The following is a 13277-nucleotide window of genomic DNA, read 5'->3' as shown; positions in this document are numbered from 1 at the left end:
TGTGTGTGTGTGTGTGTGTGTGTGTGTGTGTAAAACGGGTTATTCCATTGGCTATGAGTAAGTCAGCCGGATATTGAGCCGTATGTAGTAAACACACACACACACACACTGCTTTATTGATTCATGAATCACCATCATTAGATCACATAAGAGTCATGATCCTCCATGAAATTGTCCTTAAAACGGTTACTAAGCTACGCCAACAGTGTGCTGTTTTCATAACCTTTTGTTTCCATAGCTCAGTATGATTTATAGATGTAAAAACTAAAAACAATAAAATAAAAATCCCCAGAAGATGGCCGACGTGGGAAGACCTCGTTTGAAGCCAGCATGGCCTTTTTTAAGGTTTAGAGGATTCCTGTTTTTCTTGCTTGGCTTACATCACGTTGTCCGGTACTAAATATGACAAACCTTAATCTCGGGGAAGTTTCTGATTCACCGCGGTTTGAAATATATGACAACGTGCTTCCCAAAAAACTACCTAGATTCATTATTATCTTTTTTTAATTCATGTTATGATTCCTCTTTTGTTAAAGGGGTAAAAATCTGGATTTTATACGGCTATATCTATGAGCAACAACACATATATATATAAATAACATAATGTTATACTGATATATCTATGAGCAATAACAAAAATATATAAATAACATGTTATACTGATATATATATATATATATATATATATATATATATATATATATATATATATATATATATATCAGTATAACATTTTTATTTATTTATTATTTATATATATATATATATATATATATATATATATATATATATATATATAGAGTAACAACAAAAATATATAAATATAATAATTTTACACTGCTATATAAATGAGCAACAACAACAAAAAAGAAACCATGGATTTCATCATTTTATACTAAATAAATGCAGAAAAAAGCAGATTTTAGAAATTAGAGCATTGCCTTTTTGTGTGCCGAGCAACATGGTAGGTTGCTTTTGTCGACGTAAACACACAATGAGGAAGTGGAACGAGAGAGAGAGACAGACAGACAGACAGAGAGAGAGAGAGAGAGGGGAAGGACTGCAAAATAATCAAACTGGAAACAGACGGAATATTGTACGGTGACGCTGCTTCCCACTTCTGGTTCCCGAGAACACTAGAGTCCTGTTTCTGGGTCCATAAAGGCCCAACAGACGACGAGACGCAGAAACCCTCCAATTCCACAATAACTTTATTCATTCATTCAAATGAATAACGCCGATTGTTTGGGGTTTTTTAATGTACCACTGGAGGGTTTATCTATTTTTACCACTTTGCAAACAACTTGTATCGTGTGTGTGCGTGTGTGCGTGTGTGTGTGTGTGTGTGTGTGTGTGTGTGTGTGTGTGTGTGTGCGTGAGAGACAGAAGTATTTAGATTGTAAAACGAGATAAAGTAGCAAAGCTTCAATGTCCAAATACTCCATATAAATCAAATGAAAAGTATTGTTCATTTGAATATCATGTGTTGTATAGTTTATTTTGTATGGCTGCTCCTGAGAGATGTTTCATCTCAATGGGACTTCCTGGTTAAATCAAGTCAAATAACTAAATAAAAAGTTGTGCATTAAAGCAAATTATCCGAAACTCCGAGATGATTCCCTGTGGGACGCCCTTTCAATAATTAGTATTAAATAATATGGATTATAGCCACCATGATGGGATGTTGAGCTGGACAAAACGATCTCAAATGTTGATTTTAAAGTGACAGACTGGAAATCCCTGTGATGTCACTATGACATCATTACCTTGGTGGCTCATGTTGGTCGAAGCACAGACACAATCTTTTTTTTCTGCAAATTTCTGTACCGTAAGCAAACATATGGCCTCGTGTGAACAGAATACCAGACGGTTCCCAGCATGCCCCCCCCCATCCAAAGTTCCCAAACAAGAACACGTGACAAACCGACGACCTTTGCTTGAGGAATGTTCCCTTTATGTTTCACCACAAGATCAAACCACACATCCTCCTCCTCCTCGGCTACTGTACGTCGCCGGATGGTGAAGTTGGCCCACGAAAACCAGGCGACTTCTGGTGTCGACAGATGGCTGCCTCGCTCCGCCACCGGTGGTCCACGTGGACTCGCGGCTCCACACATGACCCAGAATCCTCCTTCGCCAGAACTCACACTTTGTTTTTTGTTCCTTTCCCCGTCGGTGAAAGATTTATTTCTCTCAAGAGTTGTAGTCAGGATTGTGAGGCCTGTTTATAGACAGATAACAGGTTTAATCTGTATAAACAGAGCTGTTACAGACCAGTGGTGGGACCCACTGAGACTACAGACCTGTTACAGACCAGTGCATTGTGGGAGTTGTTGTTTTCCACCCACACACGGCAAAAAAAGTCACCGTCTTACCTTTTTTCTCGGTCAAGAAGGCACCAAATTCTAAATTTATTTTTCATTTCGACTACTTATATGACCCACGTTCAATACAGATTCATGTTTCCACCGGGGAAGTATCCCTTTAATTATGTAACCCCCCCCCCCCCCCCAGCATCCATGATGTCATCTCCTCTTCAGCAACATGATGTCAGAGATTAGGATTATTCTTCCTTTTGGCCCCGAACATCTGCTGTAAACAAACAGTGAAAAAAATAAAAAATAAATAATAATCCCTGCAGTAAAGGCGGCATTTCAGCCATTCATTTAGATGAGAGTGGCTTTTTTTTTAACCACACGGGGGCCAAACACATAAAAGTCAGTATTATTATACAGAAATGCTAAAAAAAACCACTCATTTGTTCTACTGAGGTGAATAAATTAACTATTCCAGTCGTTTCAGAAGCAGAAGCAGAAATGAAATGAAATGATCGTCAGTCATGCAGTTATGCTAACTATGTTCTCATGAGGACAGCAGGTGTGAACCAGCACACACACACACACACACACACACACACACACACACACACACACGTATAAATACACAGTCTCATGCACATCTGCTTCCCCGGCGATGCTGAGTAAGCATCAGCCTTCCCCTTCATGTGTGATCACAACAGGACAGAAATAAACTCCCGTCACAGAAAACATATTGTGAAAACAACAACCTAAAAAAAAAATCATTTTTTTTGTTTGCTCTACGTGGACATTTTAATTACAATAATTTCCACAGGCGTGAGATTCCTACAGATTTTTTTTTTTTTTTGAGACCGCACATGTTGCTTTGAAGTTAGCAGCAGGACACAAAATGGTTTATAATTACCGTAATATACAAAAAAAAAGGTCTCAGGTGAGACTCAGTTGGAGCCAAAAAAGCAGCTGTGAGGGAATCCCACACATGATCTGTGTGGAAACTCAGTGTTATGGTGTATAAATCACTCCTGGTTACTCTAGAACCATCAATGCGGATCCACTGTGCCAGTTACTGATTAGCCCTGTTTGATTGATGGTTCTCATTCCATCTACCCCCCCCCCCCCCCCCTCCCCCCAGGCTGGCGTGCAGCTGTACACCCGCCGCCTCGGCCTTAGCGTGGGTGTCTTCCCATGCAGACCTAATCACAGGCCTCTTTTTTCTGCCCTGCAGGTATGCGGCCCTGCCGGGTTCAGTCATGCTGGAAAAAACCCCATCAATCAACAAGCTTTTTATTATCCCAGCCTGCGAAGGTGTTGCAAGTCTCTTCATGTCACTGCTGTGGAAGTTTTAGAGCCGCCATGTTTAAGAGTGACAGTTGTTGGACCGTGAACAGCTACAGAACATTTATTTTTTTATTCCCTGACTCGGAGAGGCTTTGGCTGTCGTTCATATGATATCGTTTCTCCGGAGAGGGAATTCACTGCATCATCTTTCCGTCGTCTGCTGAAGAACATATGAATAAATCTCCCCGGCGAGGTAGAAAACAGCTCCAGAACCCATAAAGCTTAAATCTGACACATGGAGGGGAAACACCTATTTCTTCCAGTAACTGAAAAGGAACGTTGTGCAGTTTAATCACTGGGTGATAAGGCAAACATAAGTTATGAATAATAACTGACTCCTGCCACTGGCAACAAAACCTCAGTGTTGTTTTGCTTGGTTATGAAAAATACATTCAATTCTGTTGCTACATATTATAGTCATATCTTACAGTTACACTCATATTGCTGTACTTATACCATACGGTTATATTGTCCTTCTACACTGTTATACCATATTACTACAGATTTGATCTCATATACTAAACTATATTATAATGTCACAAATTGAGGTACCAAAAGTATTAAGTAGATACTTGTGTTCAGAATGTACTCAAAGAATGAAGTAAAAGTATCTCTATGAAGGACATTAATACAGGCTAACTGAATTTTGCGTCATATTAATAAAATATAATTCCCCTCAAATGCATTAAAACTTAAGGAGCGCGTTTTGAAAACTGTGAGTAGAAAGTACAGATATTTGTTTTAAAGATACCTGGAAATTCTGCTTGAATATAGTAACAAAGTATTTGTACTAACTTCATATTATACTATATTATGTCTCACTATATTCCATCACATTAATACAGATAAACACTCATTACTTCCTATCATATACCTGGTGAACTCTTTACAGTGACACTATTAATCACAGGCTTGCGTAACGCTGTTATTAATGTGATGACTCCCCGAGTCGCGGCTGCTGGAAGTATATCGCCGCGCCCTCTTCCTGTTAGCGGCGTTTTGAGTGACTGGCGGGCCGAGGCGTGTCGGCGCTGTGGTCGTGAAAGATCTGTCACGTTGTCTTTGTGTCAGCGAGGAGGCAGGAAATCAGAACGGACATCTGACCACACCTCGACCACATCTCCAAAATAACTTCAAACGGAGCAAATTCAAGTAAAAATATACAATATATTTGTTGTATAAAGTTGTACAGAATGTCTTGGGACATTTAGCTTTACATATACTTTACAAAAGGGTCAAAAATAGGGTCACGTTCGCATCCTTCATGATTTTAAGAATCCCTTCCCCCCCAATAACAACCACATTTTTATATGTACATCTTTACAAACACGCTGAACTAAAACAGCCCTCGGATGCACTTTAAAGGGGGGGGGGGGATACAGATGACTTGTATATAAAAAAATCCCTGAAAAATGTCTCTCTGTGAGGTAAGAACACATTTTTTTGTCATTTCCTTTCATTCTCACACGTAGAAACTCACTGGTTTAGGAGTAGCTGCAGACCGAAGGAGTAAAAAAATAAGGTGAACCATTCCTTTACATGTTGGTTCCTTTCAATGGTCTTATACATTATACCTCAAATTGGTAGAAACTTACACGTTAAGGTTCCCTCAAGGCCTCAACAACAACAACAGGAAATGTGACCTACAGGTTTACAAAATAAAGGTCCTTGGTCGAACAAAATACAATGCAATTAATGCAGTTAAAAGCAATAGAATGTACGGAGGGGGCGTTTCTGGAAAATACTGTGTTTTAACTTTGATATTTGAACACAAAAAGGTTGATTTTGTATTTAAAGAACTGATTCAACACCGTGGTGTTTCCCAGACATTAGTGAAGGGATTCTTAGTGAAAGCACAAGAGAATAAGAGCTGCAAACTGGACAACATTTCAAGGCCGGATTCATTGAAGTAGCTTATTTCCCCCCTTCAGTTATTATGAGTACCATTAAAACCTCTCGGGTTTGGTCCCCAGAAAACATTCTGATTGGCCAACTCCTTTTTTTTTTAGACCATCAAGGCAATAGAAAACTGATACAAATAAAAAAAATACATTAACATCCGCTTTACAGCTGGTGAATAACAAATCCTAGATTTAATAAAAAAGTTATGAAATGTCCTGCTATCGTGGTCGTACGTGACCATCGATTAATGCCGTGTGTTTGTGGACGGCGAGGTCGTCCTCGTGTTAGAGATTAAGGCAGGCTGGATCTAATGGATCTAATGGATCGTAGTTCTCTGTTCCCAGATCAACGTACTTCCTTTTGGTGCAGAAATACTGTGACCGACTCGTTAGGCATCCGACGGCCTCGGGAGAAAAACCTCCACTTCCTCCCCCGATCCCCCGCTCATGTGGACTCCAGCGTGTCCAGCTGGAAGACGTTGTGATTGGTCGGCGTGGTGAAGAAGAGCTGCTCCTCGCTGGTGGAGCGGTTATCGCAGGGACTCTGCAGCCCCAGCGTCCTCTCAAAGTCCAGGAGCTGACCCATGAAGTTGAAGTTGGGGGAAATGTTGGACTTCTTCCTCTTGACGAAGTCGTAGGCGTCGTTGAGCGACAGGTTGAGCCTCTGCATCAGGTACGCCACGGTGACGGTGACCGAGCGGCTGATGCCGGCCAGGCAGTGGACCAGGATGCCGCACTGCTTCGACCGAGCCTCGTCTGGAGAGACGGAATAAGGTATGTTTGTGTTAGGAATGATAAAATAACGCCGCCACAGCTCATCTGCATTCAAACACAACCACAGAGAGAAAGATTTCCTTCCTCATTCTGCTTAAAAACTATTTGGAAACTTTGGTAATGATACAACAAAAACAAAAAGTTTTGCTTTCAGGTTTCGAATTGAAAGTGAAATTGCAACATAAATGTAACGCCACCAAAAAGGAAAGAACAGGAATATATATACGTTAAGTTTTATGATTGATGTGTTGTGTATCAGACAGGTGATGACTGACTATATGTGGTTAGGAGGGAAACGTTTATTGTGTCTGGCGGCGTTAAAACAAAAACTCCCACAAGTCCAGTTTACCAAACAATTATTGACAACGACATACTGATTGTTACTTTGTTATAAAACATAATTAAATCACAATTACCCAATTAATGATACGGTTTAAGTGTCACATACCAAAAAGGCGCCCAGCCCACATTGACTTATTACACCGTGACGAAAAAGAAACACTTAAAATCATTTACGCACACAAACAAAATGTTATTTTCTGGAAAGTGTGAGAGGGTTTCTTAACGTCGGACCGACCTACTCACCTATAAACGATATGGCCTCTGGGAAGAACTGGGACAGGTTCTGGCTCCAGTGGTCCGAAATGGGGATCTGTTTGTACCTGAAGTGGCCGTCGTGCTCAAACATGTTGGGGAGATTGGGCGTGACGTTCAGGATGTACTTGATGTTGTACTGGCCCAGCACGTCCAGGTTGGTGGAGTCTTTGGCACAGCCCAGGTACAGGTAGGGCAGGATCTGGACGGGGAAGGCGGGCTGGTTTCCCGGGACGGGGCTCTCCTCGGACTCCGTGGCGCTGCTGGGCTCCCGGTCCGACTCGCCGCCGCCGTCGTCGGAGCCGTCGGAGCTTATGCGGAGGTTTCCGAGGCCGAGGACGGACAGCGGAGGGGAGGAGCTGGGGCAGGAGCTGTCCAGGAGGGTCTCGCAGTGCTCCGGGTACTCGGTGTGGAACTTCACGAATCCACCTGGACAAAACACACAAGTTAGCAAAGTCTTTTTTTATGTTCACTTTTTAATATTCTTCATATTCAAAAGGGAAATAGATAGATATACATTATTGATCCCAAGCTGGGAAATTAAAGTGTAGCAGCAGCATTACACACAGTGACAACACAGTAACACAATAGGTAAAGAAACAACATATATGTGTAGTATGTGTTTATGTATTATTTATATTAGTTTTTTATTGTATTGTATTTTATGTATACATTATATATGTTTGCTCTTTGTTGTTGTTAAATAAAAACAATTTAAACATAAAAAATAAAAAATAAAAAAGAGTTGTGTATAGAGGGAAAGCCCTAAGAGCCTTAAAAAAAAAAAAAGCCATTCATGAAATGCATGCCTGCTCCTGCTAGAGCAAAACATGGCGCAGCCATTTTGGAATTTTAATTGAGAATCTCAGTGACACAAAACTTTTTCCCCTAACAGCCTAGAAAAAAAAACACGGTAGTAACGTAAACGCCTCTGTAACGTGAGGACGTGTTAGTAACGACAGTGAACGTCACTGTCTCTGTTTAAAAAGCTTAGTAAAATGGAGAGGAAACTAAAACGTCTTCTTTACGTGTTATCATTTAAACTGGTTATAAAGTTTAAAAACGATAGTGACGTAATACGTTAGCTATACTTAACTTTAACGTGTGTTTTTTAGGGGGGCGTTTCTTCCACAGGTAAAAACAACACTTTACCTTCCAGATAATACGCCTTACAGCCGTCCTCCCACAGCTTCTGGAGGAGCAGCCCGAGCACGGACGCCGGGGCGCCGCCGTCGTCCTGCCAGTCCGCGCCGGTGCTCTCGTCGTACAGCAGCACCGTGTCCGTCTTGCAGCGCCGCACGAACTTCTCCTTGTCCTCGTGGTTGGGGATGATGGTGCGGATCGGTATGTTGCCCTTCTTGAACCGGCGCAGCATCAGACCCGGTATCGCCAGGTTTATGGCGGTCTCGACGTGGGACGACTCGTAGAACTCGTGCGAGCGGCAGTCGAGCAGCAGCAGCGACGCGCCGCCGCCGCCGCCGCCGACTTCGCCGCCGGACTCGAGCGCGAGCTGCAGCCATTCCACGCTCTTGCTCGGCGTCACAACATCAGACATGTCGAATACTTAGCACGCGCCACACGCGAACGTTCTACATGGTTCCACAAACCAGCGCGCGCGACGATAAAAACTACATTCCATAAAGAAGAAGAAGAAGAAGAAGAAGCGTTTAAATGTCGCTCCGCCAGTTCATGGCGCTTCTGCTTGAGAGAAGAGATTTCCCCTTTTTTTTTTTTTTTTTTTTTCCTCTTCTCTATTTCCATCGGTCCGTGAGTCTGGTCTGGTCCGGGTCTGACACCGGAGACCCCATTCTACACGTAGATGCCGACCTCTCTTTCAGCAACTTCAAACTTTACTACCGCGTCCACGCGCGTTCTCGTCGTGCCATTCCAATGCACGGGAGTTTCTTTCCTTTTTTCAAGTTGACAGTCGAGCAACTCGAGAGGGAGGAGTTTACTTCCTTATGATTTAAAGTCATAGCAGAGATATCACAAAGTTTGTATCGTAGACAAACGTTTGGACAATCGCAATTACATCACTACTATGTTTATCAAAGTGTTATAACACGTGTATACTCACTTTTAAGGGTGCTGTTATCACAAACAGTCGCTAAATATCATTGTTATTTATTTATTTTTTATCTCCATTTGGACTAACTTGGTTCTGTTCAAGGCTACAAAATGACCTTGTAATGACATTGTGACACTTTTATTAATTTATCATTTTCCTAACAATGTCAACACAGATATATTGTATTCTTATTACACATAATCTCACTTAATATTAAACACCTGACCTTTGTGGCACCCTTTAGAAACATAGAAACAGATAGATAGGTAGGTAGGTAGGTAGGTAGGTAGGTAGGTAGGTAGATAGATAGATAGATAGATAGATAGATAGATAGATAGATAGATAGATAGGTAGATAGATAGATAGATAGATAGATAGATAGATAGATAGATAGATAGATAGGTAGTTAGATAGGTAGATGGGTAGGTAGGTAGTTAGATAGGTAGATGGGTAGGTAAGTAGATAGATAGGTAGGTAGTTAGATAGGTAGATGGGTAGGTAAGTAGATAGGTAGGTAGTTAGATAGGTAGATGGGTAGGTAGGTAGGTAGGTAGTTAGATAGGTAGATGGGTAGGTAAGTAGATAGGTAGGTAGGTAGTTAGATGGGTAGATGGGTAGGTAAGTAGATAGGTAGGTAGTTAGATAGGTAGATGGGTAGGTAGGAAGATAGATAGGTAGGTAGTTAGATAGGTAGATGGGTAGGTAGGTAGGTAGGTAGTTAGATAGGTAGATGGGTAGGTAAGTAGATAGGTAGGTAGGTAGTTAGATGGGTAGGTAAGTAGATAGGTAGGTAGTTAGATAGGTAGATGGGTAGGTAGGAAGATAGATAGGTAGGTAGTTAGATAGGTAGATGGGTAGGTAGGTAGGTAGGTAGGTAGTTAGATATGTAGATGGGTAGGTAAGTAGATAGGTAGGTAGGTAGTTAGATGGGTAGATGGGTAGGTAAGTAGATAGGTAGGTAGTTAGATAGGTAGATGGGTAGGTAGGAAGATAGATAGGTAGGTAGTTAGATAGGTAGATGGGTAGGTAGGTAGGTAGGTAGTTAGATAGGTAGATGGGTAGGTAAGTAGATAGGTAGGTAGGTAGTTAGATAGGTAGATGGGTAGGTAAGTAGATAGGTAGGTAGGTAGTTAGATGGGTAGATGGGTAGGTAAGTAGATAGATAGGTGGGTAGTAAGATAGGTAGATGGGTAGGTTGGTAGGCAGGTAGGTAGGCAGGCTCCTCAGGCTTCCCATATTACAACATCTATGGCGATAATTACACTGAAATGTGAATTTATTGTCCATTCAGCCCGCAGCAACACATTCTGCTGAATCCATGGACGACTTTGACTTGGTGACGAACGTCTCTGGAACATGTGAGTATGTTGTCATCGTTCATCCTGTTAATACTCATTTTGAGATTCGTCACACCCTTTTAAAAATGTCTCACTTCCTCAATTCTCACGTTACGAGGAAGCCTTTTTCTTTATTTCCCACGTTACATATCTATCTATATATATATATATAGATAGATATATATAGATATATATAGATAGATAGATAGATATAATGTGTATATATAGATATAGATATAGATATAGATATATCCACATTTGCATGTTGCTGTCTTTCCTTCGAGTACCGATGCGGTGGGAATCCAACCGTGCAGCTCATCTGTCTGCACACGTGAGCGCTGGGGAGGGAGACACAGATGTGCAGGGCATCGGGATTATGAGGAATGGAGCTAAAAACCTACTCACACACACACACACACACACACACACACACACACACACACATCCCCTCAACCGTGATCTGATCAAACACAATTACAGGCACCATATCATCACCACACAACCATTTCAGCACCGGCCTCTAACATCCAGAAACCATAGGGGCCTGAAAACCAACACACACACACACACACACACACACACACACACACACAGCTCGTGGTTCCTCATACCCGACATGATTGCTGTTCCAGTTGAACTCTCACCCATGAAGTCTGGAGGAGGCACCGGACCTGCTCTCCGACTTTTCTCTGCAATAAGGAACTGAGCGTCTGCTGGAACGACAGTGATGGATGAGAGGAAACCCCAACGAGGTCAAACAATACAGCGAGGAGTGTTTCCCTGTCAACGACACCTTCGTGGCATTATTTTCTAAGATTAACTGAATACTTCTTGAGATCAACTACATCAACACAGCACGTCTACTGGAGGATGGATTCGTCACCTGACTGCTCCACTTCCACCAAAACACTTTGGGTTACGTAACACGCTCCAAATAAAACGTGATCGTAGCCGCTCACTCACTCGGAGAGACGAGGAACACTTTGGGTTTTTATCTGCTCTATGATTTACAGGATCCCAGGTTTTTCACACCGTCATGTGCAGATAATAATATATTAATAATATAGTATATATTATAATATAATATAGCACCTTTTTACAGACAAAGTCACAAAGTGCTGCATGTGATAAAATTGTTAAAAAAAAGACCCAAACAAGCAAGTAAAGAAATGAATACCGCTGGAAATTATATATATATATATATATATATATATATATATATATATATATATATATATATATATATATATAAAGATTTTAAAAACACTAGACAAAAGCCAGTTCAAACAAGAAGTGGGTGTAAGAAGCTTTTTCAAAAATGATTATTTAACTAATTGTATTAAAAATGATGAGCATAGAGGCCACAGGAGATAAAATGTCAATAAAAACATTGATTCCATCTTGTTTGGAGGAAGAAGGAAACAAGTGAGCATCCATTGATCCATTGATGGCAGATAAATCATACATGCTGAACTGCGTTTTCATCACCACCGAGATGATCTACACAGAAACACAATATCCTGTTCTCTGTTGATACCATCTAGTGGTGAGCACCGAAGCTATGAGTCATCTGCAGAGGAAGGAGGCGTCACAGCAGCGAACAGGGACGCAGCACGCCCCCCTGTGGTGAAAACCAGGAATGCCACGATGTGCATTTTCATGAATGGATGACCAAAGCTGATGATACATAAACCACTACTATGATCTGCCTTTTTTTGCTTAACCAATGAAAATATTATACAAATAGTTATTGTGGCGTTTATATAACATACCTCCCACGTTGTTTATGAACAATATTACAATCATAACTATTTACTTTTGTAGTGAGAGTAAATTCTATGTATCCTACACCGGTCTACACTGAACACACACGCTTCTCCATCCCTTTAAATCTGACATTTGACATTTGAAAAGGAAGCAATGGCACATTTTATAACGTTTAATATTTTTATTTTGCCTGTTTTAAACTGTAAGGTGACCTTGAGTGTTCAGAAAGGCGCCCTTAAATAAAATGTATTATTATTTACGCGATAACTAATATGAGAGCTATAGCCCTTCTTCCACTTTATGTTGCAGCCTTGTGATTTAATTGTTTAAATTCCGTTTCCCGCCTCATCAGTTAAAACACCGTAATGACAAATGTGTTTTATAAAAGGACGTCAGTACTCAGAGCCTTTGCTATGACACTTGAAATGTGGCTCAGGTGCCTCCCGTTTCTCTTGATCATCTTTTAGAGGATTCTCCACCTTGGTTGAAGTCCAGCTGTGGTAAATTCAACTGATTGGATTTGGAAAGGCAAACACACACCTGTCTGTGTCAGGTATGCCAAGCCGTGAGGTGGAAGGAGCCTGCAGAGCTCAGAGACGGGATTGTGTCGAGGCACAGGACTTCCAGGAGAATGACCCGAGGCACGCAGCCATGACAACGCAGGAGGGACGCTGAAAGTCCTCGAGTGAGCCAGCAGGATCCCTGACTTAAACCCGATCCAACACCTCCGGAGAGAAAATGTCCCCATCCAACCTGACGGAGCTCGAGAGGATCAGCAGAGAAGAATGGTAGAAAATCCCCAAATCCAGGTGTGCAAAATAGATATATATATATTATATATATATTTATATATATATACATATATATATACATATACATATATATATATATATATATATATATATATATATATATATACACATATACATACTCACTGATCTGACTTTTCATAAGGTGGCAACCTCTGGTTCTGAGAAGTAAAGTTAAAGCTGAAGTGCCTTAAACTTGTATTATCGCTCCTGGCCACCAGGGGGCGACGCCTCTGGTTGCAAAAGGGACCAATTGCATGGATGTCTTGCTTCATTATCTCATTTATTAGAGTCTCAACTCTAGTTTCAAGTCTTCTTCTATCCAGCAAGATGATCATTTATTACATTTTGATCCATTTTGAATCAAATAA

At 41.1% G+C, this 13277-nt stretch overlaps 1 protein-coding gene across 1 annotated transcript; it reads right to left on the bottom strand.

Annotated features, from left to right (window-relative positions):
• Positions 1-4803: 4803 nt before the first annotated feature.
• On the bottom strand, positions 4804-8812 carry LOC311017742 (dual specificity protein phosphatase 7-like). The gene is made up of 3 exons (XM_084016315.1): positions 8078-8812; positions 6917-7354; positions 4804-6313 (listed from the first exon to the last, which is right to left on the bottom strand). The coding sequence occupies exons 1-3, from the start codon at positions 8478-8480 to the stop codon at positions 6003-6005; spliced, it is 1152 nt and encodes a 383-aa protein (XP_083872441.1). The 5' UTR covers positions 8481-8812; the 3' UTR covers positions 4804-6002.
• Between the last annotated feature and the right edge of the window lie 4465 nt (positions 8813-13277).

The sequence above is a fragment of the Eutrigla gurnardus genome (assembly GCF_963514095.1).
Source record: "Eutrigla gurnardus genome assembly, chromosome: 8".
NCBI classification, from domain to species: Eukaryota; Metazoa; Chordata; class Actinopteri; order Perciformes; family Triglidae; genus Eutrigla; species Eutrigla gurnardus.
Note: the sequence above shows the minus strand (reverse complement) of the source record. Positions and strands in the feature narration are given on the sequence as shown.

What these genes read in the sequence shown, in the direction of transcription:
- LOC311017742 (XM_084016315.1), bottom strand. Translation starts at nt 8,480, where the DNA reads ATGTCTGATGTTGTGACGCCGAGCAAGAGCGTGGAATGGCTGCAGCTC. An exon ending in TAAGGCGTATTATCTGGAAG is followed by an intron (nt 7,355 to 8,077) that starts GTAAAGTGTTGT and finishes TGTTTTGTCCAG; the next exon opens with GTGGATTCGTGAAGTTCCAC. An exon ending in AGAGGCCATATCGTTTATAG is followed by an intron (nt 6,314 to 6,916) that starts GTGAGTAGGTCG and finishes CCGTCTCTCCAG; the next exon opens with ACGAGGCTCGGTCGAAGCAG.